This window comes from Mobula hypostoma, chromosome 13, assembly GCF_963921235.1.
Source record: "Mobula hypostoma chromosome 13, sMobHyp1.1, whole genome shotgun sequence".
Taxonomy (NCBI): Eukaryota; Metazoa; Chordata; class Chondrichthyes; order Myliobatiformes; family Myliobatidae; genus Mobula; species Mobula hypostoma.
Genome location: NC_086109.1, coordinates 43,133,831 through 43,161,622, shown reverse-complemented (window position 1 = coordinate 43,161,622; position 27,792 = coordinate 43,133,831). Strand labels below are relative to the sequence as shown.

Below are 27,792 nucleotides of genomic sequence, written 5' to 3'. Positions count from 1 at the left end.
GGCTTCTCCCTTGTCTTGATCTCAGTGTGTGGAGTGAATCATGCAAAAATGCTACAGTGCAGTAATATTACTTTAACTCTGGAAACAAATGCAGGCAAAGTAATTGACATGAATTCATGATTTGTTCAAACATATCTCTTCTACTTCCCACAGCATTGACAATATGCAGTATTAATGATTTATTAATGTGCTTGTCGGTGTTATTCCCACATTCAGAAATGGTGGTAATGATAAGCCAGAAGACTACAGGCTACTGACCTTTTCATTTGTAGTAAGGAAACAACAAGAAACTACTACAAGGATAGGATTTATAATCATTTGGAAGGGCAGGATATGATTATGGGGAGTCAATATGGTTTGTGATCAGGAAAGTATCCTGCCTGTGCCATGCGACAGTGAGAGTAGGAATGCAATGAGGTGGAGGATAAATGCGTGGCAGAGGGATTGGAGCAGGAGGCAGGAATTCAAGTTTTTGGATCATTGGGACCTCTTTTGGCGCAGGCGTGACCTGTACAAAAAGGACGGGTTACACTTGAATCCTAGGGGAACCAATATCCTGGCAGGGAGATTAGCGAGGGCTACTGAGGTGACTTTAAACTAGAATGGTTGGGGAGTGGGAATCAAATTAAAGACGCTAGGCGAGAGGAGGTTAGTTCACAACAGGGGGATGGGAACCAGTGCAGAGAGACAGAGGGGTGTAAAGTGAGGGTAGAAGCAAAAAGTAGTAAGGAGAAAAGTAAAAGTGGCAGGCTGACAAATCCAGGGCAAGCATCAAAAAGGGCCAGTTTTCAACATAATAGTATAAGGGCTAAGAGAGTTGTAAAAGAGCACCTGAAGGCTTTGTGTGTCAGTGCAAGGAGCATTTGTAACAAGGTGGATGAATTGAAAGTGCAGATTGTTATTAATGATTATGATATAGTTGGGATCACAAAGACATGGCTCCAGGGTGACCAAGGATGGGAGCTCAACGTTCAGGGATATTCAATATTCAGGAGGGATAGACATGAAAGAAAAGGAGATGGGGTGGCGTTGCTGATTAAAGATGAGATTAACGCAATAGAAAGGAAGCACATAAGCCGGGAAGATGTGGAATCGATATGGGTAGAGCTGCATAACACTAAGGGGCAGAAAACGCTGGTGGGAGTTGTGTACAGGCCACCTAACAGTAGTAGTGAGGTCAGAGATGGTATTAAACAGGAAATTAGAAATGTGTGCAATAAAGGAACAGCAGTTATAATGGATGACTTCAATCTACATGTAGGTTGGGTGAACCAAATTGGTAAAGGTGCTGAGGAAGAGGATTTCTTGGAATGTATGCGGGATGGTTTTATGAATGAACATGTCGAGGAACCAACTAGAGAGCAGGCTATTCTAGACTGGGTTTTGAGCAATGAGGAAGGGTTAATTAGCAATCTTGTTGTGAGAGGCCCCTTGGGTAAGAGTGACCATAATATGGTAGAATTGTTCATTAAGATGGAGAGTGACATAGTTAATTCAGAAACAAAGGTTCTGAACTTAAAGAGGGGTAACTTTGAAGGTATGAAACGTGAATTAGCTAAGATAGGCTGGCAAATGACACTTAAAGGATTGACGGTGGATATGCAATGGCAAGCATTTAACGATTGCATGGATGAACTACAACAATTGTTCATCCCAATTTGGCAAAAGAATAAATCAAGGAAGGTAGTGCATTCGTGGCCGACAAGAGAAATTAGGGATAGTATCAATTCCAAAGAAGAAGCATACAAATTAGCCAGAAAAAGTGGCTCACCTGAGGACTGGGAGAAATTCAGAGTTCAGCAGAGGAGGACAAAGGGCTTAATTAGGAAGGGGAAAAAAGATTTATGAGAGAAAACTGGCAGGGAACATAAAAACTGACTGTAAAAGCTTTTATAGATATGTAAAAAGGAAAAGACTGGTAAAGACAAATGTAGGTCCTCTGCAGACAGAAACAGGTGAATTGATTATGGGGAACAAGGACATGGCAGACCAATTGAATAATTACTTTGGTTCTGTCTTCACTAAGGAGGACATAAATAATCTTCCAGAAATAGTCGGGGACAGAGGGTCCAGTGAGATGGAGGAACTGAGCGAAATACATGTTAGTAGGGAAGTGGTGTTGGGTAAATTGAAGGGATTAAAGGCAGATAAATCCCCAGGGCCAGATGGTCTGCATCCCACAGTGCTTAAGGAAGTAGCCCAAGAAATAGTGGATGCATTAGTGATAATTTTTCAAAACTCGTTAGATTCTGGACTAGTTCCTGAGGATTGGAGGGTGGCTAATGTAACCCCACTTTTTAAAAAAGGAGGGAGAGAGAAACCGGGGAATTATAGACCAGTTAGCCTAACGTCGGTGGTGGGGAAACTGCTGGAGTCAGTTATCAAAGATGTGATAACAGCACATTTGGAAAGCGGTGAAATCATCGGACAAAGTCAGCATGGATTTGTGAAAGGAAAATCATGTCTGACGAATCTCATAGAATTTTTTGAGGATGATTTTCAAAAGGCTTTTGACAAGGTCCCACACAGGAGATTAGTGTGCAAACTTAAAGCACACGGTATTGGGGGTAAGGTATTGATGTGGATAGAGAATTGGTTAGCAGACAGGAAGCAAAGAGTGTGAATAAATGGGACCTTTTCAGAATGGCAGGCAGTGACTAGTGGGGTACCGCAAGGCTCAGTGCTGGGACCCCAGTTGTTTACAATATATATTAATGACTTGGATGAGGGAATTAAATGCAACATCTCCAAGTTTGCAGATGACATGAAGCTGGGCGGCAGTGTTTGCTGTGAGGAGGATGCTAGGAGGATGCAGGGTGACTTGGATAGGTTGGGTGAGTGGGCAAATTCATGGCAGATGCAATTTAATGTGGATAAATGTGAAGTTATCCACTTTGGTGGCAAACATAGGAAAACAGATTATTATCTGAATGGTGGCCGATTAGGAGAAGGGGAGGTGCAACGAGACCTGGGTGTCATTATACACCAGTCATTGAAAGTGGGCATGCAGGTACAGCAGGCGGTGAAAAAGGCGAATGGTATGCTGGCATTTATAGCGAGAAGATTCGAGTACAGGAGCAGGGAGGTACTACTGCAGTTGTACAAGGCCTTGGTGAGACCACACCTGGAGTATTGTGTGCAGTTTTGGTCCCCTAATCTGAGGAAAGACATCCTTGCCATAGAGGGAGTACAAAGAAGGTTCACCAGATTGATTCCTGGGATGGCAGGACTTTCATATGAAGAAAGACTGGATGAACTGGGCTTGTACTCGTTGGAATTTAGAAGATTGAGGGGGGATCTGATTGAAACATATAAAATCCTAAAGGGATTGGACAGGCTAGATGCAGGAAGATTGTTCCCGATGTTGGGGAAGTCCAGAACGAGGGGTCACAGTTTGAGGATAAAGGCGAAGCCTTTTAGGACCGAGATTAGGAAAAACTTCTTCACACAGAGAGTGGTGAATCTGTGGAATTCTCTGCCACAGGAAACAGGATGAGTTGTAATGTAAAAGGTAGACAAAATCGAAAAGGATGAATACAGGACTGAAGGTGTTGTAAATGGAATAAGGTCGATGAAATTGAACCACATTTGCACATTGGCAGGAATGATATTGCAGGCATCACTGAATCATGGCTGAAAGATTATAGCTGGGAGCTTAATGTCCAAGGATACACATTGTATCAAAAGGACAGGCATGAAGGCAGAGGGAGTGGCGTTGCTCTGTTGGTAAAAAAATTTATAGGCATCCGTTAGTCTCATGAAACCATGGATTTGTGCCTTGGAAGGTTTCCAGGGTGCAGGCCTGGGCAAGGTTGTATGGAAGACCAGCAGTTGCCCATGCTGCAAGTCTCCCCTCTCCACACCACCGATGTTGTCCAAGGGAAGGGCATTAGGATGCATACAGCTTGGCACCAGAGTCGTCACAGAGCAATGTGTGGTTAAGTGCCTTGCGCAAGGACACACATGCTGCCTCAGCCAGGGCTCGAACTAGCAACCTTCAAATCACTAGACGAACACCTTAACCACTTGGCCACGTGCCAACACTGGTAAAAAAAAAATCAAATCATTAGAAAGAAGGTTGGAGTTAGAAGGTGTTGGATCATTGTGGATAGAGCTAAGGAATGGCAAGAGTAAAAAGACCGTGATAGAACTTGCATAGAGATCCCCCAAACAGTAGTAAGAAGGTGGTCCACAATTTACAATGGGCGATAGAAAATGCATATCAAAAGGGCAATATTACAATCGTCATGGCAGGTAGTTTTGAGGAAGTAGAGAGGCTACAGAACAACTTAGATTAGGAAAAAGGGAAAAGAAATGGCAGATGGAATACAATGTTGGGAAGTGTATGGTCATGCACTTTGGTAGAAGAAATAAAAGGGTTGACAACTTTCACAATGGAGAGGAAATACAAAAAACTGAGGTGCAAAGGGACTTGGGAGTCCTTGTGCAGGATTCCCTAAAGGTTAATTTGAAGATTGAGTCGGTGGTGAGGAAGGCAAATGCAATGTTAGCATTTATTTCAAGAGAACTAGAATATAAAGGCAAGGGTGTAATGTTGAAACTTTATAAACCACTGGTGAGACCTCACTTGGAGTATTGTGAGCAGGTTTGGGCCCCTGTCTTAGAAAGGATATGCTGAAACTGGAGCGTGTTCAAAGGAGGTTCAAGAAAATGATTCCAGGGTTAAATGGCTTGTCATATGAAAAGCGTTTGATAGCTCTGGGCCTGTATTCACTGGAATTCAAAAGAATGAGGGGTGACCTAATTGAAACCTATCGGATGGTGACCGGCTTTGATAGATTTGATGTGGAGATGATGTTTTCTATGGTGGGAGAAACTAGGACCAGAGGACACAGCCTTAGAATAGAGGGGTGTCCTTTTAGAATGGAGATGAGGAGGAATTTCTTCAGCCAGAGAGTGGTGAATCTGTGGAATTCTTTGCCACAAGCAGCTGTGGCAGCCAAGGTTTTATGTATATTTAAGGAAGAAGTTGATAGATTCTGGATTAGTCAGGGCATGAAGGGATACAGGGAGAAGGCAAGAGATTTGGGCTGAGAGGCAAATTGGATCAGCCATGATGAAATATCGGAGCAGACTCGATGGGCCAGTTGGCCTAATTCTGCTCCTATATCTTATGGTCTTATAGTAATAAACGTTCAAAGTAAATTTATTATCAAAGTACATATATGTCACAATATACAACCCTGAGATTCATTTTCTTGTTGGCAATGACAAGAAGCACAATAGAATCAATGAAAAATCACACCAATAGGACAGACAACTGATGTGCAAAAAAAGCCAACACACTGTGCAAATACAAAAAGAGAAAAGGAAGAAACAATTATAATAAATAAATAAATAAATAAATAAACAATAAGTATCGAGAACATGAGATGAAGATTCCTTGAACGTGAGTCCACTGGTTGGAGGAACAGTTCTGTGAAGGGGCAAATGAAATTATACCCTCTGGTTTAAGAGGCTGATGGCTGAGGGGTAATAACCATTCCTGAACCTTGTTGTGTAAGTCCTGAGGCTGCCGTACCACCTTCCTGATGACAACTGCGAGCAGAGAGCATGGACTGGATGGTGGAGGTCCTTGATGATGGATGCCACTTTCCTGTGATACCGCTCAATGCTGGGGAGGGATTTACCCCGATGGACAACACAAACACAATAAATATAAATAAATAAGGTAGTTTATATACATAGATTAATTGTACATCCAAAAAATGACACAAGGCACAGGAGTATCTGAACATAAGGTGTTTGACAGGAAATGATAAAGCAGTGGAGGTTGAGGGTGTAGGTGGGTGTGTTGAGAGTGATAAAGTAATGGAGGGTGAGGGTGTGGATGGGTGAGTTGAGTGTGATAAAGTAGTGGAGGTTCAGGGTGTGGATGGGTGTGTTGAGTGTGATAAATTAGTGGAGGTTGAGGGTGTGGGTGGGTGTGTTGAGGGTGATAAAGTAATGGAGGTTGAGAGTGTGGATGGGTGTGTTGAGTGTGATAAAGTAGTGGAGGTTGAGGGTGTGGGTGGGTGTGTTGAGGGTGATAAAGTAGTGGAGGTTGAAGGTCTGGATGGGTGTGTTGAGTGTGATAAAGTTGTGGAGGTTGAGGGTGTGGATAGGTGTGTTGAGTGTGATAAAGTAATGGAGGTTGAAGGTGTTGATGGGTGTGTTGAGGGTGATAAAGTAGTGGAGGTTGAGGGTGTGGATGGCTGTGTTGAGGGTGATAAAGTAGTGGAGGTTGAGGGTGTGGATGGGTGTGTTGAGGGTGATAAAGTAGTGGAGGTTGAAGGTGTGGATGGGTGTGTGGAGGGTGATAAAGTAGTGGAGGTTGAAGGTGTGGATGGGTGTGTTGAGGGTGATAAAGTAGTGGAGGGTGATAAAGTAGTGGATGTTGAGGGTGTGGGTGGGTGTGTTGAGGGTGATAAAGTAATGGAAGTTGAGGGTGTGGATGGGTGTGTTGAGTGTGATAAAGTAGTGGAGCTTGAGGGTGTGGGTGGGTGTGTTGAGGGTGATAAAGTAATGGAGGTTCAGGGTGTGGGTGGGTGTGTTGAGGGTGATAAAGTAATGGAGGTTGAGGGTGTGGATGGGTGTGTTCAGGGAGATAAAGTAGTGGAGGTTGAAGGTGTGGATGGGTGTGTTGAGGGTGCTAAAGTACTGGAGGATGATAAAGTAGTGGAGTTTGAGGGTGTGGATGGGTGTGTTGAGGGTGATAAAGTAGTGGAGGGTGATAAAGTAGTGGAGGTTGAGGGTGTGGATGGGTGTCTTGAGGGTGATAAAGTAGTGGAGGTTGATGGTGTGGATGGGTGTGTTGAGGGTGATAAAGTAGTGGAGGTTGAAGGTGTGGATGGGTGTGTTGAGGGTGATAAAGTAGTGGAGGTTGAAGGTGTGGATGGGTGTGTTGAGGGTGATAAAGTAGTAGAGGGTGATAAAGTAGTGGAGGTTGAGGGTGTGGATGGGTGGATTGGTGTTTGGAGATATTGATCAGTCTTACTGCTTGGGGAAAGTAACTGTTTTTGAGTCTGGTGGTCCTGGTTTGGATGTTATATAGCCTCATCCCAGATGGGAGTGGGACACACCATCCGTTGGCATGGCAAATGGGATCATTCCTGATGTTACTGGCCCTTTTCTGATATCTTTCTGTATATATATATATCTCTGTGATGGCGATTAGGCTGTTGCCGATGATACATTGGGCAGTTCTGACTACCCTTTGTAGAGTCTTCCTGTCTGCCATACCATGCAGTGAAGCAGCTTGCTAGGATGCCCTCTACTCCGCATCTGTAGAATACATCAGTATAGTTGAGCATTGTCCAGCTCTCTTCAGTCTCCTTAGAAAGTAGAGGTATTGGTGAGCTTTTTTGTTTGAGTACAATGTGTTCTGGGACCATGAGCAGTGTGAGAAGGGCACTCCCAGGAGTTTGAAGCTGTACCATTGAAGTAAAGAAGATAGGGGTTGTGAGTGTTGTGAGTTCTCCTGTGGTTGATAACCATCTCATTTGTCTTATTGACATTGAAAAAGAGGTTATTTGCCTGGCACCAGGCCTCAAGCTCTCCCATTTCCTCTCTGTGGACCATCTCATTGTTATTAGTCAAGAGCCCACCACTGTTGTGTCATTGGCGAACTTGACAAAGTAATTACTCATGTGTTTGACCAAGCAGAATATCCAGCAATGGTCTCAGCACACAGCCCTGGAGGGCACCCGCTTTGAGGAGGTTGGGGAGGAAGGAGCAGTTGTGCATCCTGACTATCGGAGGTCTGTTGGTTAGGAAGAGGAAATATATGTTAGAGAGAGGTTTATAAAATTGTAAGATGCAGAGATAGACTAGTTAGTCACTGTCTTTCTCTGAAGGTAGGTAATTCTGAAACTAGCAGACAAAGGGTTAAGCTAAGGGGGGAAATATTTAAAAGAGATCTGTGGAGCAAGTTCTCCCATGCACAGAATGGAGAGTATATGCAACTAGTTGCCAGAAGCAGTTGTGGAGGCAGGTTCAATAACAGCATTTGAAAGTATTTTTGGACAGGTGCATTGATAGGAAAGGAAAAGAGGTGTGTGTGCCAATGCAGGAATATGGGATTAGCACAGAAAGGCGTCTCAGTCAGCATGCATGAGTCGGGCCAAAGGGCCTATTTCTATACAGTTTGACTCTATGAGTCTATATATGCAGTGTTAGATTAGTATTGACTTTCACAACAAAGTTTTCCAACGAAATTAGAACCTTTTAACTCTGGCAATTATTTTCATTGGATAGCATCAGTTAATTAGGCACCATCTGCTCCAGGCCTTCTTGCCATCACTGGAATGCTCACTGCTGTTTATAATTTGATGGTTGCCCATCGTGTCTGACAATGACAGGAAACATGCAGGAGAGTTTTAAAAATGGAAAAGCCATAGCACTGGGGCAGTTCCACTCCCTCGACCACAGAAGTCAGTTCAAATAGTACAAACAAGCGTCACAAACTGGGGTCTTCCTTGGTTGTTGTGGATGACCATGATGTGTTCTGGGCCTTGTTATGCCCCTCGCTCTCCACAGAGCATTGTAGTATCACCTTCCTGGCCATTGGATCTCACTGTAGATCTCATCCGCCCAGTCTGTTGGAATTGACTCTGCACGCTAGGACAGACATGTCCCTGTCTCACTGGCTATCCTCACCTGGTTTAGCCTACCTGTCGAAGTCGTGTACCATGCTGTCACATGCAAACAGCTACTTGGAGCCACAGGTAAGAGCTGAGTGTCTGGTGAGGACCAAAAGTGACTGAGCTGCCTTGGAATGGACATGACAAGCCCCTTCACCAGAGGTGCTGCCCATCCCCATACACTGCTGTTTATAATATATTCCCACTTTAATGGCAAAATAGGAAAAGGGTTGTTATAACATCATCAGACATGGGTGAGATATATTCTGGAATATTATAAAAAGTGAAGTTATGTTTGCAGTGATTTCCACAAGTACACAAGTGCATAGGTGCAGTGAAAAACTTACTTGCAGCAACATCACAGGTTCATTGCATTATATAAATAGCATTCATGAGAAAAATTAAGGAAGCGCGAATTTTACACAATATTGTACAAGAAGGAATATAATTGGAGCAAAAAAAAGCAAAGTTCATTGTGGTCAAGGGTTGCTATCCTGAGATAGAGTTGTACAGTTTAGGTCAAGAACTGAATAGTTGAAGGGAAGTACCTGTTCTTGATGATCAGTTTGGTCAGCATACCTCAGAAATAAAATGCATTGACCATAATAAAAGCATATGAATCAACCTTTCTAATATATAAAGATATAAAGTAGGATTGAAATGACTGAGATCTTTTAGCAATAAGGCTCAGCCAGATGAAGGATGAATGTGTAAAGATTTATGAACCTTCTATTGAGAAGGAGGGCGATTTCTGAGAAAAACATCCTTCCCTGACGGCAGATATACAGTAAAGGGTCCAAGTGAAGGTGGTTAACAGATTTAAGAGGGGAATGTACTCTGCAATTGTCAAGTGGGATTTTGAAAGCATTTCCTATTTATCCCCTTGGAAAGGCATGGAAAGAAATTTGCTTTAACATCAGCAGTGGCTCATCTTGAACGAAAATGGTGAATGTCTCCCATTCTGAGTTTTACAAACTTGTACTTAAAATCAAAATCTATCTAACTTTTTATGGCCCTTGTACTTCATTGCTGCGATTTGCTTGTTCACCTTCATATCATTTGGCCATAGGGTGAGCCTGAATAACACCATATGTTGAACGGGATGGTGTCATCCAATTAATTTAAGAATAGTGAAAAGAGATGTGGAACTCTAATTGTCTTTGATTATTGCCTTCCCTGCTTAGCTATTTGTTTTTCCGATTCACTGCCAGTTTCTCGTTCTATTTTTCAAGTGTGTTTACAATCCAGGTGTCTAATCTTATCGTTTAGTACTTGTATAGAGCATTCAGTCTCATGTTCATTTTAACTGCAAACCCAAAGAATTAAAACAAGTATTGTTGATTCCCAGTGTTCCTCACATTATAAATATTGCAATTTTATAAAAGTCATGAGCAAGTTCATATAGAAGAAGAGAAGAAAGCCCTTAAATCATTGGGATGCTGTCATGACAGCATTTTTTTAAGCAGGCTTTCATATTTTTACGAGGCCGGGTTGCTAGCTTGACGCTCAACCCAGCATAGATGAGAAGCATGCAAGGGAGATGGCTGGATTCGAACTTAGGAGCCTTCGCTCCGAAGTCCGGTGCTGATGCCACTATGCCACTAGCCAGCAGAATTCATATATAGTAAGGCCAAATTATGATGACCAAGGATTTAAGATGTACAAAACAAGTAAAATTGACTTTACAAAATGCAAGAGAAGTCTGCAGATGCTGGAAACCCAAAGCAACACTGATTTAACAGGGGCATGTGATTTTATGATAAGAGGGGAATTGAAATTGATTTTATACTTCCTTCTCATCATCTAACTTCAGACTTTTAGAGGAATATTGAAAACAAGACCATCTGGTGCCTCTGAAGTAGAGTTGTCTGTGTGCATCCTGTGTATGATCACTGTTTAATGCAGCACAGATTTCAGCTATTTCCAATCAGACATAACATGGCACTGTCTTCTGTTTGGTTTTTGTTTGAAAGGAATTGTGAGATGCAGGTAACCGAAAAGTAATGCAATACAATTTTAAGATTTGCTCTTATGAAGTTCAATAAATTACTCGATTTATAAATAACAACTATTACAAGTTATTTTAATAGTAGTAGAAATTGTAAGCTGACAACAGCAGAGCAGCCTCAAGAGATAAAGAGTAGATGAAGATACTGTGTCAGCATAAGTAAACCAGATAAAAGGTTTAATATACTTTGATAAATGCCCTCAAGTCATTCTCAGGAATATTTCAGAGATGATGCATATTCTCTGAAGACACTACCTAGTATTTTGCACATGTACCTCTCCTAACAGTGATAATATTTAATTCCTAATCTTCCCTCTTCAACCTCCAACCCAAGGCTCAAACCAGGCAACGACCGAGTGTTCAGCCATCAAATACAACAAAATCTATGAACTTTCCCCTTTCCCTTTCCTGTTCAGGCAACTCCTTGACCCTTGACATCCCAACAGCAATCTTGTTTCAACATTCAGTGCCATTAACACCTAGCATGTTAATAAAATTATCTCCATCTAAACCTTTACTCGCCCAGCCTTTCATTGAGCAAGTTCTGGTCTGTCTATCCCTTCCTCTCACATGACTAACAACAATAATGCCCACCTTGTTCCTTCCTGAAATGACAAGATTTCAAGTCATCTTCCTCTGCCTTGGCAGTTATATTTCATCTTCCAGTGTTCATGGTAACTATCCCCTTTGCTTCTCTCCATTGGCTGAATTGGCTCCATTTGCACTCCATATGCATCCTTTTACAGCTCCCCATTACCTATGCGACTTCATTCCTTCTCCACACTAGTGCTCTCAAAAACTGAGATACATCCAACAATATATCCATTGATTTTCATTGTTCACTGTAAGGAGTATGTTCATTCTCAGTGTGACTGCATGAGTTTCCGTTAATTGGTCAGTGTAAATTGTCCTGTGATTAGGCTAGGGCTAAACAGGTGGGATGCTGGGTGGTGTGGCTCATTGGGCAGGTAGGGCCCACTCAACATGTTATTTCTATATAATAAATAGATTGATAGATAAGTAACAGTTTTGCCATGCTCTCCTCTTTCACCATTACTCTAGTTCCTACTCCAAGTCTTCTCTTCTCATTGTTTCTTTATGCTTTGCTACCTTCTTTCTCCTCATCCATCATTGTTCTCAGCCTTAGTTAACCCTTTCCCACTTTGATTCTGTCTACTACAACCTCTAACTTTGCACAGACAGAGTACAACTAAAACTACCTTATTCAATCATATAGAAGTTTTACATAGTTTATAAAGTGTGAACAGAAAGAAATCCTTTAGCACTTCAATCAGAAAAATACTATTGCAGAACCACAGATGAAGATTTTTAAAGAATAACTAAAATTTCAGTTAAAGCGTTGATCTTAAGAGGAAACTAAATAGGGTTGAAAGAGGCAGAGAGATGTTAGGTAGGAATTGAACAGAACTTATTAGACAATTGAAGGCAAGAATGCCAGCGGTGGGATAGGCAGCTTTGAGAATGCAAAATAGGTCAGAATTTGGAGGAAAACAAAATTCTTTGAGGCTTGCTGAACTGGTAGGTTCATGAAATAAGTATATTTTGAAATACTGTAGGTCAGGGGTCCCCAACCTATTTTGCACTGCGGACCGGTTTAATATTGACAATATTCTTGCAGACCGGCCGACCGAGATGGGGTGGGGGTAGGGTTGCCAATGGACAAGAGTAGCAATCAAATACGTTGTGTTTACCCCGAGAAAGACTACAATGACCATGAAACCTTGCACAGGCACCTGTGTGCGCATGCGTGTACGTGCCGATTTTTTTTCCACAAATCGTTTTTGGCGATTCTGTTTGGGGGGGTGGTGTTAATCATGACCGGAATATAGGTGATAAGTGGCTAATACACGCAATTTCGTTTCTAAACGGGTTTATCTAATGAATTTAATATTAAACACACAGCGCATATTTTCCTTGCATGAATATAGTGATAAGTCAATTATCAGGGGAGGACAGGGGAGCTTGAAGTAAGTGTTGAACGAACTTCCAGTAGAAGTGGTAGAGGCAGGTTCTATATTATCATTTAAAGAAAAATTGGATAGGTATATGGACAGGAAAGGAATAGAGGGTTGTGGGCTGAGTGCAGGTTGGTGGGACTAGGTGAGAGTAGCGTTCGGCACAGACTAGAAAGGCAGAGATGGCCTGTTTCCGTGCTGTAATTGTTATATGGTTATATAAGTCACTTATAAGTCAATAGCATCATAACATTTTAAGTAACGTTTGGATATTAAACACACAGAACATATTTTCCCTGTATGAACATATAAAATCATTGCAACACACCAATATCGCCGAATCAGTGGGAGCCCTGGGCTGAATACTTGTTCCCTGCAACAAGACGGTGCCATCGAAGGGTGATGGGAGACAGCGATATTCGAAGGGGGTTCCTTATGTCCAGTCTATTCCGCAATTTAGTTTTCGTTGCATTCATTGCAGAGATATGTTGGAAATGGAAGCAACGTTCTCAGTGCTTTCATGCCTATCTCAGGATATTTAGCCTTGACTTTGATCCAGAATGCCGGCAGAGATGTTATGTCAAACATACTTTTCAGCCCGCCGTCATTTGCAAGCTCAAGGAGTTGATCTTCTTCCCGCGCTGACATGGATAACGCGCGGATAATGACCTCGCGTGCACTCAAGCTCAACAGTGGGTGTGACAGGGAATGAGGAATGGTGCAGGTGACTCATATCGCCAAATCATATTGTTTCCTCGCGGCCCGGTAGCACATGCTTTGCGGCCCAGTACCGGTCCGCGGCCCAGTGTTTGGGGACCACTGCTGTAGGTATTCAAATGAAACCTTTACATTTCCTCATCTTTTCCTCTCAATTTCTTGTTGGAGGAGATGAGTAAGTAGCATTTCTCTGATAGATCAGCCTCTAAGTATTAACCTTAATATTTAATATAATATAAACCTTACTTGTCTTTGCTTTAAATTTATTTCATAAATTGATACCTCTCTACAAGACTGCAGCGTTCATTGCTGCATTTGAGATTACATCAGATCTTGTCGAAGAATTTATTAAAAGCTGCCCAAATCATGCATTTTGATAGCAAACGGCCATCTCATTCAAGAATTTTTTTTATCTTTCCAGAACACATTGATACAAGAAGTGGAAAATACAAGAAAACAACTAGAAGAATATCATCAGGACAAGGTAACATTGTCAATAATACTTTGGGCAACTGTGTGTGCTATATCAGTGTTTACTTCTTCTCCTGAATAGGTCTTATCCAAGGTTTAGCCTTAGAATGGAGTTTAGCAACCAACACTGTATGGTCACAGTGTTGGCAGGTGGCAGTGTGGCTGAGAATTCACTGAACAAGTTATTTTCTGCATATTCCCAGCGTCTTGATTTTAATAATATAGTGATAGAATGTCTTAGCCGGCCCAAGGTGACCATAGAACAGAATAATCAACATAAGCAGTTCCTGTATCTTGTTCAGGAGTATAAATTAAGAACCATTTTCAGAAGATATTTCAGAACCTTTTGAGATGTTTTACTTTAGTTTGTATACTCAATGTAAAATTATTTCTCTTGTATTCAGTAGAGTAAAACAAAATATTTTCCTGCTTTAGTCACATACCTTTTGTTTTGCAATGTGCTAAAGCTCCTTTTTTAAATGTTTACATTGTTTGAATATTAAATCACACATTGAAATACATCACCAGCTCTCGAAAGCCATTAAATATAATTATGCTGATACAGCTGATGCGGTCTAACTACCTGAATCTTAGCTACAGATTGATTTGTGATTGCATAATGAGTGCACGGAGAACCAATGTTCCTTATACAAATCCTTTTACTATATTAATATATTATATAAATTATATAATATATATAATTTACTATATTTGAATAGGTATATTCATCATTTATTTACAGATAGATAGATAGATAGATATACTTTATTAATCCCGAGGGAAATTTGGTTTCGTTACAGCCTCACCAACCAAGAGTAGAGCGTAAATATAGCAATACAAAAAACCCCAACAATCAAACACCAAAATGCAAACTATGCCAGATGGAAAATAAGTCCAGGACCAGTCTATTGGCTCAGGGTGTCTGACCCTCTACGGGAGGAGCTGCACGTTCGATGGCCACAGGCAGGAACGACCTCCTGTGCTGCCAAGTGTTGTATCACGGTGGAATGTGGCCGAAGTCCAACAGTAAAAAGTTCAATATCCGGTCTGCAAACACGTTCCTCGATTGTAATATACCCCGGATTGCACCATCCATTGTTAGCCAGAACAGTAAGCACCCGATTCCTTTACGCTTACCGCTCTCAGTGCACTTCCGGTCAGCTGGAACGGTGTTACCCACCAAACTCCTCTTCTCCAAAAGACTCTGTTGTCTCGACCTGGTCCTCTTTCCTCGGCTTTGTGATCCCCCTCTGCATCCTCTGTATGTTTTCCTCCGTGTTTTAGCAGGGGTGTCCACCGCTCTGTCCGCTAAGCCGGCCGGTCTTTGCTGGTCCATGGAATACACAATGCGACCTTGCTTCTGTCCTGCATGTCGGGATGTAACCATTTCCAGCGCTAAAGATAAGCCAAATAAAACTCTCTCTACCAGCATGTTAGAGAGGGTGCAGCTTCGATGTTTTACTGTGAGAAAAAAAATGCAAAAAATAACATAAATTAAAAAGTAAGAAGAAGAAAGTAAGAATAGATCGGAACAGCTGTACCAGGCCGCATGCACGACCAGCGCATGTGCACTAAGGCACATAGTAAGGCACTAAGGCAGATAGTAAAAAATCAATCAAACAGTCATGTTCCCCAATTTACAGACAGTACATCACTGAATATTCAACAAACATACTTAACTAAAAGCGTGCACAGAGCATACCTGCCCAATGGTCATGTGCATCACTTGCCTTAAAGAAAAGAAAAGAGACCGAACTTCCTATATGTGCTTCCTATATACCCAGGATATTTGTAAGTGTACACCAAGCAGCTATCCAGTGGGAAAAGCAGCTGCAGTTTCTAAACTAACCAATCACTATGGAAGCAACTTTCAACAGTCAGAACAAGGCATGCCTCCCCCCCCCCATAGGACAACTCAACTGTAAAACTTAGTTTTCCTTGGGAGCTTTTGTAATGGAAATTTAGATAAGAAAAAATACAACATAAATATAATGAATGACTGGGCCCTATTGCAATTTACAAAGGTTCATCCACTTAACATCCTTTCATGCTATTAACTTCTCCAGAAGTATGATTTTCCAATTTCCAATATCCTTTAATTCCTCTTATTCCTCTTATAGATCTGGGTTTTCTGGCATTTATAGAAAGTTACTTGTGTCTATATATAACTTCCTATAACTATTCAGGATTTTATGGAAAGGTATTTATGGGCACAAAGATTAGTAATTTGTTTGTTATTGTCACATGTACCAAGGAACAATGAAAAGCTTAGTTTTGCATGCCATGCATACAGGTAACTTCAAATGTAAGTACAAAAGGAAAGGCAATAGCAGGAGAATATAGTGTTACAGTTAAAGAGGAGTACGATAAAGGTAAACTAATACCTTTATTGGTAAGCAAGACCATGACATGATAGATTGAGAGATCAAGATTTAATCTTTATCATCCAAAAGATTTGTTCAACCATCTTTTGATCGCAGAGTAGAAGCTGTCCTTGAGCCTGGTGATGTGTGCTTTCAAGCTTTTGTATCTTCTGCCCAGTGGAATGGGGGCAAAGAGAGAATCACTGGACTGAATAATTTATTTAGTTACTCTGCCACTTTACTTTGTTGTTTGTTCTTTGTTATAAGTTATCCTCTTTCTGACTGGATGTCCTATTTCACACAGGAGAGGCTGGCGAATGAAATAGGGAAGTTACGGGCTGAAGTGGAGCAGCTGAAATTAAAGACAGGAGCTTTTGCAGAAAGTGTTCATCCACGGTAATTCATCAGCCTTGTTCTCGAGGGTCATTTTCTTGTTGTTTATTTCCCTTACAAGGTTAATATGAGCTAATGTCTTCAACACCATGTGTTCATTTTTCATTGTCAATATCTATGCTGCATTCTACTTAAGACACAGCAATTAACTGGTTCTTTTGCTAGGCAGAAGTATCAGTGTACTTGCATTGAGAAAAGCAGAAGATAAAAGCAAACTTAAAGGACCTGTGCTTATTGCAGCCCGTCAGCTGTTGCTAGTACTTCCTAGATTGTGCGAGTTGAAAGAACGGAATTTCTTCTTTCTTAATCTACCCTTTTTGTTTTGAAATAAAATAAGTATACCTTATTTAATAACTCAGTTTTGGCAGGTTCTCTTCTCCATCTGGGACTTTGAACTTAAGAGTCATTAAATGTTATTACTGTCATTAACATGATTTTAGAAGAAAAAACAACAGAATATATAAAACATAGATTGTAGTTGAGTGTCTGGATTTCAGCCAACTCTTCAATTCTAGTTAGAAGTTCAAATAACCAAATTCATAGAACATATATTCCTAATGCCTCTATTCAAGACACAACAGCAGAATTTTGAATAGTTTCTGAAGACAAGAGTTACGATGACATGATAAAGTGTATAAGACGCATTTGTATTACTTTCTTTCAGAATCATTGGAATCAAACTCTTTGAAGTTAAATTATTTGAGACAGGAACTAGCTATTTGTACTCGCAAGCCAGAAACCAAATTAAATTTGTGTACATGTGTTTGGTAGTGTTGAATTAGATAATTTGATAAAAGTAATTAAATAATTTAATTTGATAAAACTAATTCAGCACTTTCTTGTAGAACTCATTTGGGCAGTGCAACAGATTTACGATACACACTTAGTTCTGTCGTGGAGACGCAGCCTGAACACTATGGGACCCCAGCAGTGCTAAGGCGACCTCAGAAAGGGCGTTTCACCCCTCTGCGGGATGAACCCACTAAGGTAAGAGCTAGCTTATGACTGGCATTTCAAAAGATTGGTAGAACTCTCAAAACCCTTTGCAATGTGTTATTTAAAGATGTGGCTATTTCCTTTATAGAATTCTCAGGTTCAGACTGTTACTGGGATATCCAGCAGTGAATTGATTTGAAAAAGTCAGCGCCACACTGACATCTTGGTTAAAATAACAAGTTTGTGTAGGAACAACTGTTATTTGTGTTGTGGTGAGATTTTTGTTTACTCTTATGCCAAGGACAACCTTGAAGTTCTATATCTCGAAAAGTAACAGGCTCCCCATGCTGCAGATTTTGTCACCAAGTTCTTTGGAAAAGAGGATCAATTTCCTGTGTGCCTACAGAATTACATCAAAATAAGACAGTGGCAAGTGAAGTAAATATAGTTAGAAAAAGCAAGGTGTTGCAGCAGTTAAAGAGGCGGAATTGATGGGCAAGTAAACATACCATTGATAATTGTGGAACCAATAACAAGACGTGACTTGTGCAGAATAAGCCTGCAATGAGAATATCAAATTTACAAGTATGATCGTTTAAACTGAGTGGGACTGTGATGCCGCATGAGAGCAAAAATAGGATGAAAGCTCTGATGGATGAAACAAGAGGAATTATTAAAGGGCAGAGTGTAAATGGTGTTCTTTCTAGTATTTTTGGGATAACTAGAAATTCAGAGATTAGCTGACATCAATGGATGGCGAATTAAAACTCTTGCAAAGATAGAAGGCCATTTTATCTCCTCCTGCAAAAGGTGTTGAGGTTCAATATTCAACAGGAGTCTGACAGCAGAACTTGTTCTGAAAACCCTGTTTTCCCGTTAAGACTCCATTTTGGGCAGAAATATTATGATGATTCAAGAAGCAGCAAGTTAATACAATGGATGCTGTGACTCCAAAGTAAAAGCAAAGGCACTAGAAATGCTTTCCAGGCCAGGGAACATCTTTATAGAGTGAATCCGTTTCACATCTGTGATCTTTTATCAGAGTTCTACTGGAGAGTCATTAACATTAGCTTTCTCATCATAAACACTGGCTGACCTTCTTAGGTCTTTAAGAAAATTAATTATATGAAATCCTCAGCTTAGTCTTTACATTTGAAAGACGTATAGCTCCACAAGATCTATTCATGGTATATGTCTTCAAGTTTTCCAATTTTTGCAATTCTGTGAAAATGTGTTAGGAAGAAGCTTTAGCAACTGAGTGTCACCAGGGCAACTAGGTCAGATGTGCATCCTGGAATACCAACATACATGAAAGGCTGACAAGAGAGCCTATTATTAGCATGTCCTGTGCAATTTTTGTCACATGTACGGCGCTTTCAATTGAAACATGTCTTGACTAAAGACATAGCTCCTGCATTAAGTAAGGGGGAGACCAAAAACACAATTTATTTTGGATTGAGTCATCTTCCTTGCTCATGTTTATGCTTAACATTTCATATTGATTTCTGATTTTCTCCCACAACCCTCCCCACCTGTACCCCTTCAATTAGATTTCACTCTCTTTCCCCCTGTGCTTCTTGGATCACTATGTGCCTTAAGCCCATCAATCTTCGATTTGTCTCTAACTTTTCCACTGCAGTTCCCCAGGATACTGTATTATCTGTCTACGTCCCTGATTGCTTGCCTATCTCATCATTAACCATCAGGCAGCTCGATGAAGTGGTCTCCCAATCTCTGTTGGGTCTCACCGATATACAAGCAGTCACATGGGAGCACTGGGCACAGCAGATGACTCTAACAGACTCACAGGTGAAGTGTCACCTCATCTGGAAGGACTGCTTGGGGCCCTGAATAGTAGTGAGGGACGAGGTGTAGGGGCAGTTGTAGCACATGTTCCGCTTGCAAGGATGTACCAGGAGGGAGATCAGTGGGGAGGGATGAATGGACAAGGGAGTCACATAATGCAGAATGCAGAAAGTGAAGGGGAAGGGAAAGATGTGCTTGGTGGTGTGATCCCATTGGAGATGGCGGAGGTTATGGACAATTATGTGCTGGACGTGGAGACTACTGGGGTGGTAGGTGAGGACAAAAGGAACTCTATCCCTGGTGGGGTTGCGGGAGAGTGGGTGAGGGCAGATGTGTGTGAAATGGAAGAGACGGGTGAGGGGAGTGTTGATGGTGGAAGAAGGAAAGCCTCTTTCTTTGAAGAAGGAGTTCTGACATCTCATTAGTTTTGGAATGAAAAGCCTCATCCTGAGAGCAGATGTGGTGGAGACAGAGGAACTGTGAGAAGGAGGATGGCATTTTCACAAGTTGTGTCATATTGCCACCATTTCCAAGTTTCTCACCAAGTCAAGTGCAATTCTTTCTTGGAAATAGGTGGCAGCCGCTCATGGCCCCTAGGCTCCAGTGTTCCTGGAAACTACTCACAAACAGTCCCACGAATACCTTTTCCACACAGTCAGCAACAGTTCAAGAATGCCACTCTGTACCAAGTTCTTGAAGGGATTTTAGGAACAGGCAATATGTGCTGGCCTTGACAGCAATGCCATAACCCCTGAATGAATTAAAATTTACTGCTGCTTATTGAAAACAGAGGGTAAAAAACAAGGATGTTTCAAACAGGAATCTATAGAAAGAAGGTTGCTAGTTAAGTATATGTACATTCCTGCTGCTTGTTTTGGTCATAATTCTTATTTCTCCTATGTAAAATGAGATCAGCAAAGAGATTTTTATTTCATTTACCAATGTTTTGTTGTTATGTTTTCTTGGGAGCCTCAAATTGACAATTTGAAAACTATTGCTTAAAGGTAATGAACAGAAGTTATTTCAGTAGGAATAAAAAAAACATAGAAACATAGAAAATCTACAGCACAATACAGACCCTTCAGCCCATAAAGCTATACTGAACATGTACTTAACTTTAGAAATTAGCTAGGGTTACCCATAGCCCTCTATTTTCCCAAGCTCCATGTACTTATCCAGAAGCCTCTTAAAAGATCCACCACCATCGCCGGCAGCCCATTCCACGCACTCACCACTCTCTGCATAAAAAACTTACCCCTGACATCTCCCCTGTACCTACTTCCAAGCACCTTATAACTTGTGCCCTCTCGTGTGAGCCATTTCAGCCCTGAGAAAAAGACTCTGACTATCCACGCAACCAATGCCTCTCAGCGTCTTGTACACCTCTGTCAGGTTACCTCTCATCCTCTGTTGCTTCAAGGAAAAAAGGCCGAGTTCACTCAACCTATTCTCATAAGACATGCTGCCCAATCCAGGCAACGTCCTTGTAAATCTCCTCTGCACCCTTTTATAGTTTCCACATCCTTCTTGTAGTGAGGTGACCAGAACTGAGCAGAATCATGTTCCTGTGAATTAATTCCTTTTTTGTCAGGTTAAACAATGTTATTTTTTAATGTGATCAAAGGAAATCTTACTGGGAAGTTCTGTGCCACCTTATAACCATATAACCATATAACAATTACAGCACAGAAACAGGCCATTTCGGCCCTTCTAGTCTGTGCCGAACTCTTACTCTCACCTAGTCCCACCGACCTGCACTCAGCCCATAACCCTCCATTCCTTTCCTGTCCATATAGCTGTCCAATTTAACTTTAAATGACAACATAGAACCTGCCTCAACTACTTCTGCTGGAAGCTCGTTCCACACAGCTACCACTCTCTGAGTAAAGAAGTTCCCCCTCATGTTACCCCTAAACTTTTGTCCTCTAATTCGCAACCCATGCCCTCTTGTTTGAATCTTCCCCACTCTCAATGGAAAAAGTCTAACCACATCAACTCTATCAATCCCCCTCATAATTTTAAACACCTCTATCAAGTCTCCCCTCAACCTTCTACGCTCCAAAGAATAAAGACCTAACTTGTTCAACCTTTCTCTGTAACTTAGGAGATGAAACCCAGGCAACATTTTAGTAAACCTCCTCTGTACTCTCTCAATTTTATTGACATCATTCCTATAATTCGGTGACCAAAACTGTACACAATACTCCAGATTTGGCCTTACCAATGCCTTATACAAATTCAACATTACATCCCAACTCCTATACTCAATGCTGTGATTAATAAAGGCCAGCATACCAAAAGCTTTCTTCACCACCCTATCCACATGAGATTCCATCTTCAGAGAACTATGCACTATTATTCCTAGATCCCTCTGTTCTAAAGCATTCTTTAATGCCCTACCATTTACCATGTATGCCCTATTTTGATTAGTTCTACCAAAATGTAGCACCTCACATTTTTCAGCATTAAACTCCATCTGCCATCTTTCAGCCCACTCTTCTAACTGTCGTAAATCTCTCTGCAAGTTTTGAAAAACAAACCTTGTTTGAAGAAATTTTCCTTCCTAAATAAACTCGACTTAATTCAGGCAACTGTTACTGGAATAGTTTGATGATTTATTACCTACCCGGATCACAGAGAAAATTTCATATTTAAATGACAGACTGGCATAAGGTATCTTACCATCTGTCAAGAGAGTCAGATTTTAATTTTACTGTTATGTCTTTTTACGTATCATTAAAACACAACACCTGTATCTTGAACTATAACTGGGACTTCACTAATCCTTAATTTCTTGAACTCTATTAACCAATCTGATGATGCTTGATCGTTCAAGTATTTCTACTGTCGATCACCTCAAGACCCTTTGCTACCTGTAATCTAAAAACTAATGAAGCCTCCATGAAAACCCAGACGTGCAATCACCCTGACTTCTCAGATCTTTGATGATCATTGGATCGTACATTGGTACAAGTAAACGGTCCACTTTGTGTTCCCTTTAATTGGCTGAGATTGCCTCTGTAGCCTATAATCTTTTATGTAGCATCTATATCAACATTGATAGTTTAATTAGTTTTGTCCTTTTCCTTACTTGGCATTCAGTTGGTCTACTGACAGTACCATAAATGATCAAATTAGTAAATGTGGGCTTTTGCTGGTACAGTTTTAAGATCTTACCAAATTTCCTTTTTGCAATTTTATGATTAACTTTTATTACAAATGTTCCATTATATTTTTATATTTTAGTCTGTAATATTTTGGGAAAAATAGGGCTTGGCAGGTAGAATGCTAATGTGGGGCAGTCTTGAATGAATATTTTTTTTACCAGATTTTCATACTGTTTTATGCAGTATGTGCATCTATGTGTTAAGACAAATTGTACGACCAGTCCATGCTGCACCCTTTCTAATCTAAAATAATATATACCAAAGTAACTTGTATTGTAATGAAAACAATAATGTTTCTCCTGACACTATATTTACAACACCTTGTACCAGGCAGCATCCTAATGAATCTGGTCTTACTGTTTTTGCCTCAACAGCACTTTTTACACAATTCCAAAACTAGAAAAGTAATCAAAGTTTGTGATTCACTACCATCTTGGGCTTAATATTTCATACCTCCTGCTATTAATTCAGTATTTCATGAGCTTTTTTTGATAGCTCATGAGATATTGCTTTTAGCATACTGAGAGGCTGACTTGCCCAAACCATGACTCTTCTGCACCACCCAATCTTGTACCAATTATTAGTATATTGTTTTACTTTTAACCAAACTATACCAGCTCTTTTAAGTTCTTGACTAAGCATCTGATCTAAATATTTTGAACATGAACACAAGATATTTTACAGGCCCAAGAGTGGAAAATGAACCAGTGTTCAGCCCTTCTACTCTGGCCAGCTGAGGATCCCACCTGAGTCCATCCCATCTGCCCGTGTTTGACCCGTCTCCCTCTCTTCTTGCTACTACCATCAGTCAGGAGGTGCAGAAATCTAGCGTCCCATGCCAGCATGGCATCAAGAACAGTTGTTGCCCTACAACCACTGGGCTCTTGGATCTGCGTGGATGGCTTCATTCGCCTCAACGCTGAACTGACGACACAGTCTCTAGACTTATTTTCTGGAACTCTGCCTTGGTTATGTATGGTTTTTCATGAATTTTAATGTAATTTGTTATTTTCCTGTGATTGCCTGCAAGAAAATGAATCTTGTATATAGTATACATACTTTGATAATAAATTTACTTTGAACTTTGAAGATGTACACCAAGCAATAATGATTGGTAACTGCAATTTTTTCCATTGACCATTTAGATTCAGACTTTAAGTGAACAGGACTGGGAGTGCACTCAGCAAGCAAATGTTCTGACCAGTACCACACATGCTTTTGAAAGTGATACAGAAATGTCCGACATTGACGATGAGGACGGCGAGACGATGTTCGGTTCAGCAGATCTGCTTTCACCCAGTGGGCACTCGGATGCTCAGACTCTGGCTATGATGTTACAAGAACAACTTGATGCTATCAATAAAGAAATCAGGTAGGGTGAAACTGTGCAAGGAAACGTAAGACAGTTGTGGAGATGCTGTTATAACAGCAAATGGTGTGCTTCCTGAAACTATTCTCTTTCACTAAAACTTCTTTCAATATGATTTTTTAACTTTTGCACATTATAACTTATTTCCATTTGCATAGAGTAATATTGTTGAAATCGTGAAATAAGATCTTTCTTTCACATTATTTTAAATTATAATCTGTTGTCTTTGTGTAATTGTTGTCAGCTTTTTAATGATCAGTGGCTTGCTAATGCTAACGTGACCAAGTCTTTTCTATGCCAGGATGATCCAAGAGGAGAAGGAGTCCACTGAGCAACGAGCTGAGGAAATTGAGTGCCGTGTGGGGAGTGGAAGCATGGATGGGCTCAATTTACCTCGCATTCGAACGGGCACCTCCATTCCAACATCTCTCACTGCCCTGTCCCTCACCAGTTCTTCTCCACCTGTGAGTGGACGCTCCACACCCAAGCTAACTCCTCGCAGTTCATCCCATGACCTGGACCGGATGGGCATCATGACACTGGTGGGCATCACGTTAAATGGGAAGGGCAGCACTGGGGTGGGAGTATGGATGCGAGAACAAACATGTTGCTTCAAAAGCTATGCTGAACTGCACGTGAATATGACCCTGATGTTCGCAGGCATCAAATTAGTTCTTCCCAGGAGTCATGTTTATGCAGAAGACTACCTCAAGATTTGTATAAGGTAGACAGCCCTCATGTGTAATCATGTTGCTGGGTAGCAGATAAAAAGCAAAAAAGGAGCAAATGGTTTTCATTTCAATAATTAACCTGGAATTAGAAAATATATTTAGAGTCACATAAGGAAGCTATGGAATTGTGTTGAAGTGCAGATTTCCATCAAAATCTATGGTTAATTTTCACCAATTAAATAAGCATTTGATCAAAGATGTTTTGAACATGAACACAAGAGAATTTTCAGATGCTTGTAATCTAGAGCAATACCCATAAAACACTAGAAGAACCCAGCAGGTCAGGGAGTATATTTAGAGGGGAAGCATAAATCATCGACCTGATGAAGGATCGTGACCTGGAACATTGACTGTTTATTTCCCTCCATGTAGTAAATGCTGTTTGACCTGCTGAATTCCTCCAGCAATTTTGTGTAAATATTTTTAACAGTGTATTTTAAATGATAATCTAGTCATTAGGGGTCTACATGTAGACAAGAGACTTAAGGAAAGCATTTAACTGAATCCCACATTTGTCATCAAATCCTGCACCTGGTTCCCATGTGCTACTCAAAAATGCAGAGTGTATCACATTTTCTGATGCGTCCAAGGCAGTTTCCTTGCTGGTATGATGAACATTCACTGTTTGAGAAAGCAAAATTATAAAATTACCCTAACTGAATCACACAAGTAACTTCTAAATAATTTTAAAACAGAAATTTAGCAAGATGTTTGAAATAGCCACAGATAGCAATCATTTAGTGCTTTCCTTTTTTACCTTATGCTGTGGGGTTAAAAGCTGAATGTGGTGAGAGTAAGTGAGAATAACTGACAACTTCAGGGATCACCACTGATTAATTGGCCAACTTTGCAGACTGAAAAATGTCTGAATGATGTGATGTATGTCCAAGAATGAAAGGGTTGACCTCCAAATCTCTAGGATTATACTTAATAGAGTTCAGAAGAATGAAAGGGGAATCTTATTGAAACCTACCAGATACTGAGAGGTCTGGTTTGAGTGGATGTGGAGAGAATGTTGAATTAGTAGGAGAGTCTGTGATTTGAGGGCTCAGCCTCAGAATAAAGGGGTGTTCCTTTATAACTGACACAAGGAGGATTTTTTTCAACCAAGAGGGTGGAATTGCGGAATTCATTTTCGCAGAGTGTGATGGAGGCTAAGCCATTGGATGTAGTTAAGACAGAAATTGATAGTTTTTTGATGAGTATGGGGATTAAGCATTACGGGGAGATGGCAAGAGAATGGGCCAGGATTGAAAGATGAAGCAGATGTGATGGGCCGAATGGCCTAATAATGCTCATATCTCTTAAAATCTTGTGAATTTTATCCTCAATAACTGATTTCCTAAGTACTGTTTTGCTCTGACGTTATTTCTCTCCTATTTGTAGGGAGCCGTCAGGTTACCAAGCTCCCTTTAATTTAGTATCTGTACTATATGAGTCGATGTACTTGTATGAGTTATCTCCCTGACTTCATTGATTGTCTCTCTCTCTTTCCCGCAACCGCTGTTCAGCCTAGTGACTTAAGGAAACACCGTCGGAAGGTAAATAGAACTGATGGTCATGATTATTAGCCGTGGTGTTTTTAAAATGCTCCTTCTTCCATGATTTATTTTTTGTTATTTGCATTTACCTAGGGCATGGCAATGGTTTTGCAGAAAACACCAGTAATGTTAACATTACTCAAGTGTTGATCCTTAATTCATGAACACAGGGCAGTGTCTGATCCCATCCTCATGCTGCAGCATACATTCCAAAAGTCCATAGCTACAAGTAAGAGCCAATGTTAATGTCTCTGCCTTTCCTGCACCTGAGAATCCTGTAGCTAGTTGCAGTTACCCCATAACAATGTTGGCTGAGATTAGGCAACTCACGTCAGATTGTATATATCACTTTGGTGAGACTATGTCTCTCTTCTTTGCTAGGTAAAGCTGACATTTAGGAAAAAACTTCCCTACTTCCTAGCCACCAGAAAGCACATAAGAGCGAGATACATTGACATGGTTGGTGGATTGCCTTGGTTAAGCCATTTGCAAGTCATTCCGATTTTTATTTACTCTGATTTTCCAAATAGTGTTTCCTTACTGTTGATACGCAGGAATCTCTGGAAACTATCACAGAATATTAGTCTCACAACTAGATTATATAGCTGAACAGGAGGTCACGTTCCCTGCAATCGTGCCCTTGCTTTAGTTGGGGCTCTGTAAATAAATCATTCCAACCTTTGGCTTTCCTGCAATTTTTCATCTTGTGTCTCATCATCTTACTAATTGAAGAGGTTTATCAGGAAGCTGCCTGCGCTGGAGCTTATGAGCTATAAGGAAAAGGTCAACAAACTTGGATTGTTCTGTCCTAGAGTATCAGAGGCTGAGGGGAGGCTTGCTGGAAGTTTTTTAAATTATGAGTTAAGATAGGATGGTCAGAATCTTTTCCCCAGGGTAGAAATGTCAAACACCAGAGGTCATGCTCTTAAGGTTAGAAGGAAAAAGTGAAGGTTTAAAGGCGATGTGAGGGACAGGATTTTTATGCAGAGACTGTTGCCTCTAAGCTGCGAGGGTGCTCGGCTGCACAGTCATTGAAATGCTCCTGCACACGTAGCCTTTGTTGCAGCTGGAATTTCTTTGGTATAATGTTAATTTAAAGTGCCACGCAGTTTTCAGGCTGTGTAAAAACTTCCTGCTCAGAGCAGTGGTCTGCGCAGTTGTAAAAAAATATTGGAGAGAACATTGGTGCTAGGTGCTTGGAATAGACTACCAGGGGTAATCAAGCAGTTTGGTGGTGTTTAAGAGGCTGTTAGGCACATGAATACAACATGAATTTAACATGATTGGCTGGTCAATCAATTTAATATAATAATACAAGATCATAAATACAAGAAGGAGTATCTATTTAACCCCTCGATGGTTGCTCTTCATTCATTAAGATCTTTGTGGCTTTCTACCTCAGCGTTACTTTCTTGCAATAATTCCATATTCCTCGGTTCTTTTAATATCTAAAAGTGTATCAACGCCTGAACTTGAAGACATCACAGCTGTTGAGCTATAGGGATTATATTCAATTGACAACAAGCAGCAAAGGAAAAGAGACAGCCAAAACCTTTAAGGTTCCTAGATCTTTATGGACAGCAATCTTTCTTCAAGTTTCATGGCAAAGACCTTTTCATTTCTGGTTATAAAAATCGAAGTCAATTGTTCTTCATGTGAACTTCTTCTGAGA

At 40.7% G+C, this 27,792-nt stretch overlaps 1 protein-coding gene across 11 annotated transcripts in view; it reads left to right on the top strand.

Moving 5' to 3' along the window:
- ppfia4 (PTPRF interacting protein alpha 4) overlaps positions 1-27,792 on the top strand; it is a 774,853-nt gene that overhangs the window by 679,909 nt on the left and 67,152 nt on the right. For 8 of the 11 annotated variants that reach the window (XR_010020122.1, XM_063065582.1, XM_063065579.1 and 5 more), the window contains exons 11-16: positions 13,765-13,827; positions 16,482-16,573; positions 17,416-17,557; positions 23,625-23,851; positions 24,150-24,390; positions 26,091-26,120. Coding sequence is in view for 10 of the 11 variants with exons in the window: in XM_063065582.1 (XP_062921652.1) it covers positions 13,765-13,827; positions 16,482-16,573; positions 17,416-17,557; positions 23,625-23,851; positions 24,150-24,390; positions 26,091-26,120 (795 nt within the window). In the remaining variant the exon portion in view is untranslated. The remainder of the gene's footprint in view (positions 1-13,764; positions 13,828-16,481; positions 16,574-17,415; positions 17,558-23,624; positions 23,852-24,149; positions 24,391-26,090; positions 26,121-27,792) is intronic. The other 3 variants (XM_063065583.1, XM_063065586.1, XM_063065580.1) reach the window with 1 other exon arrangement.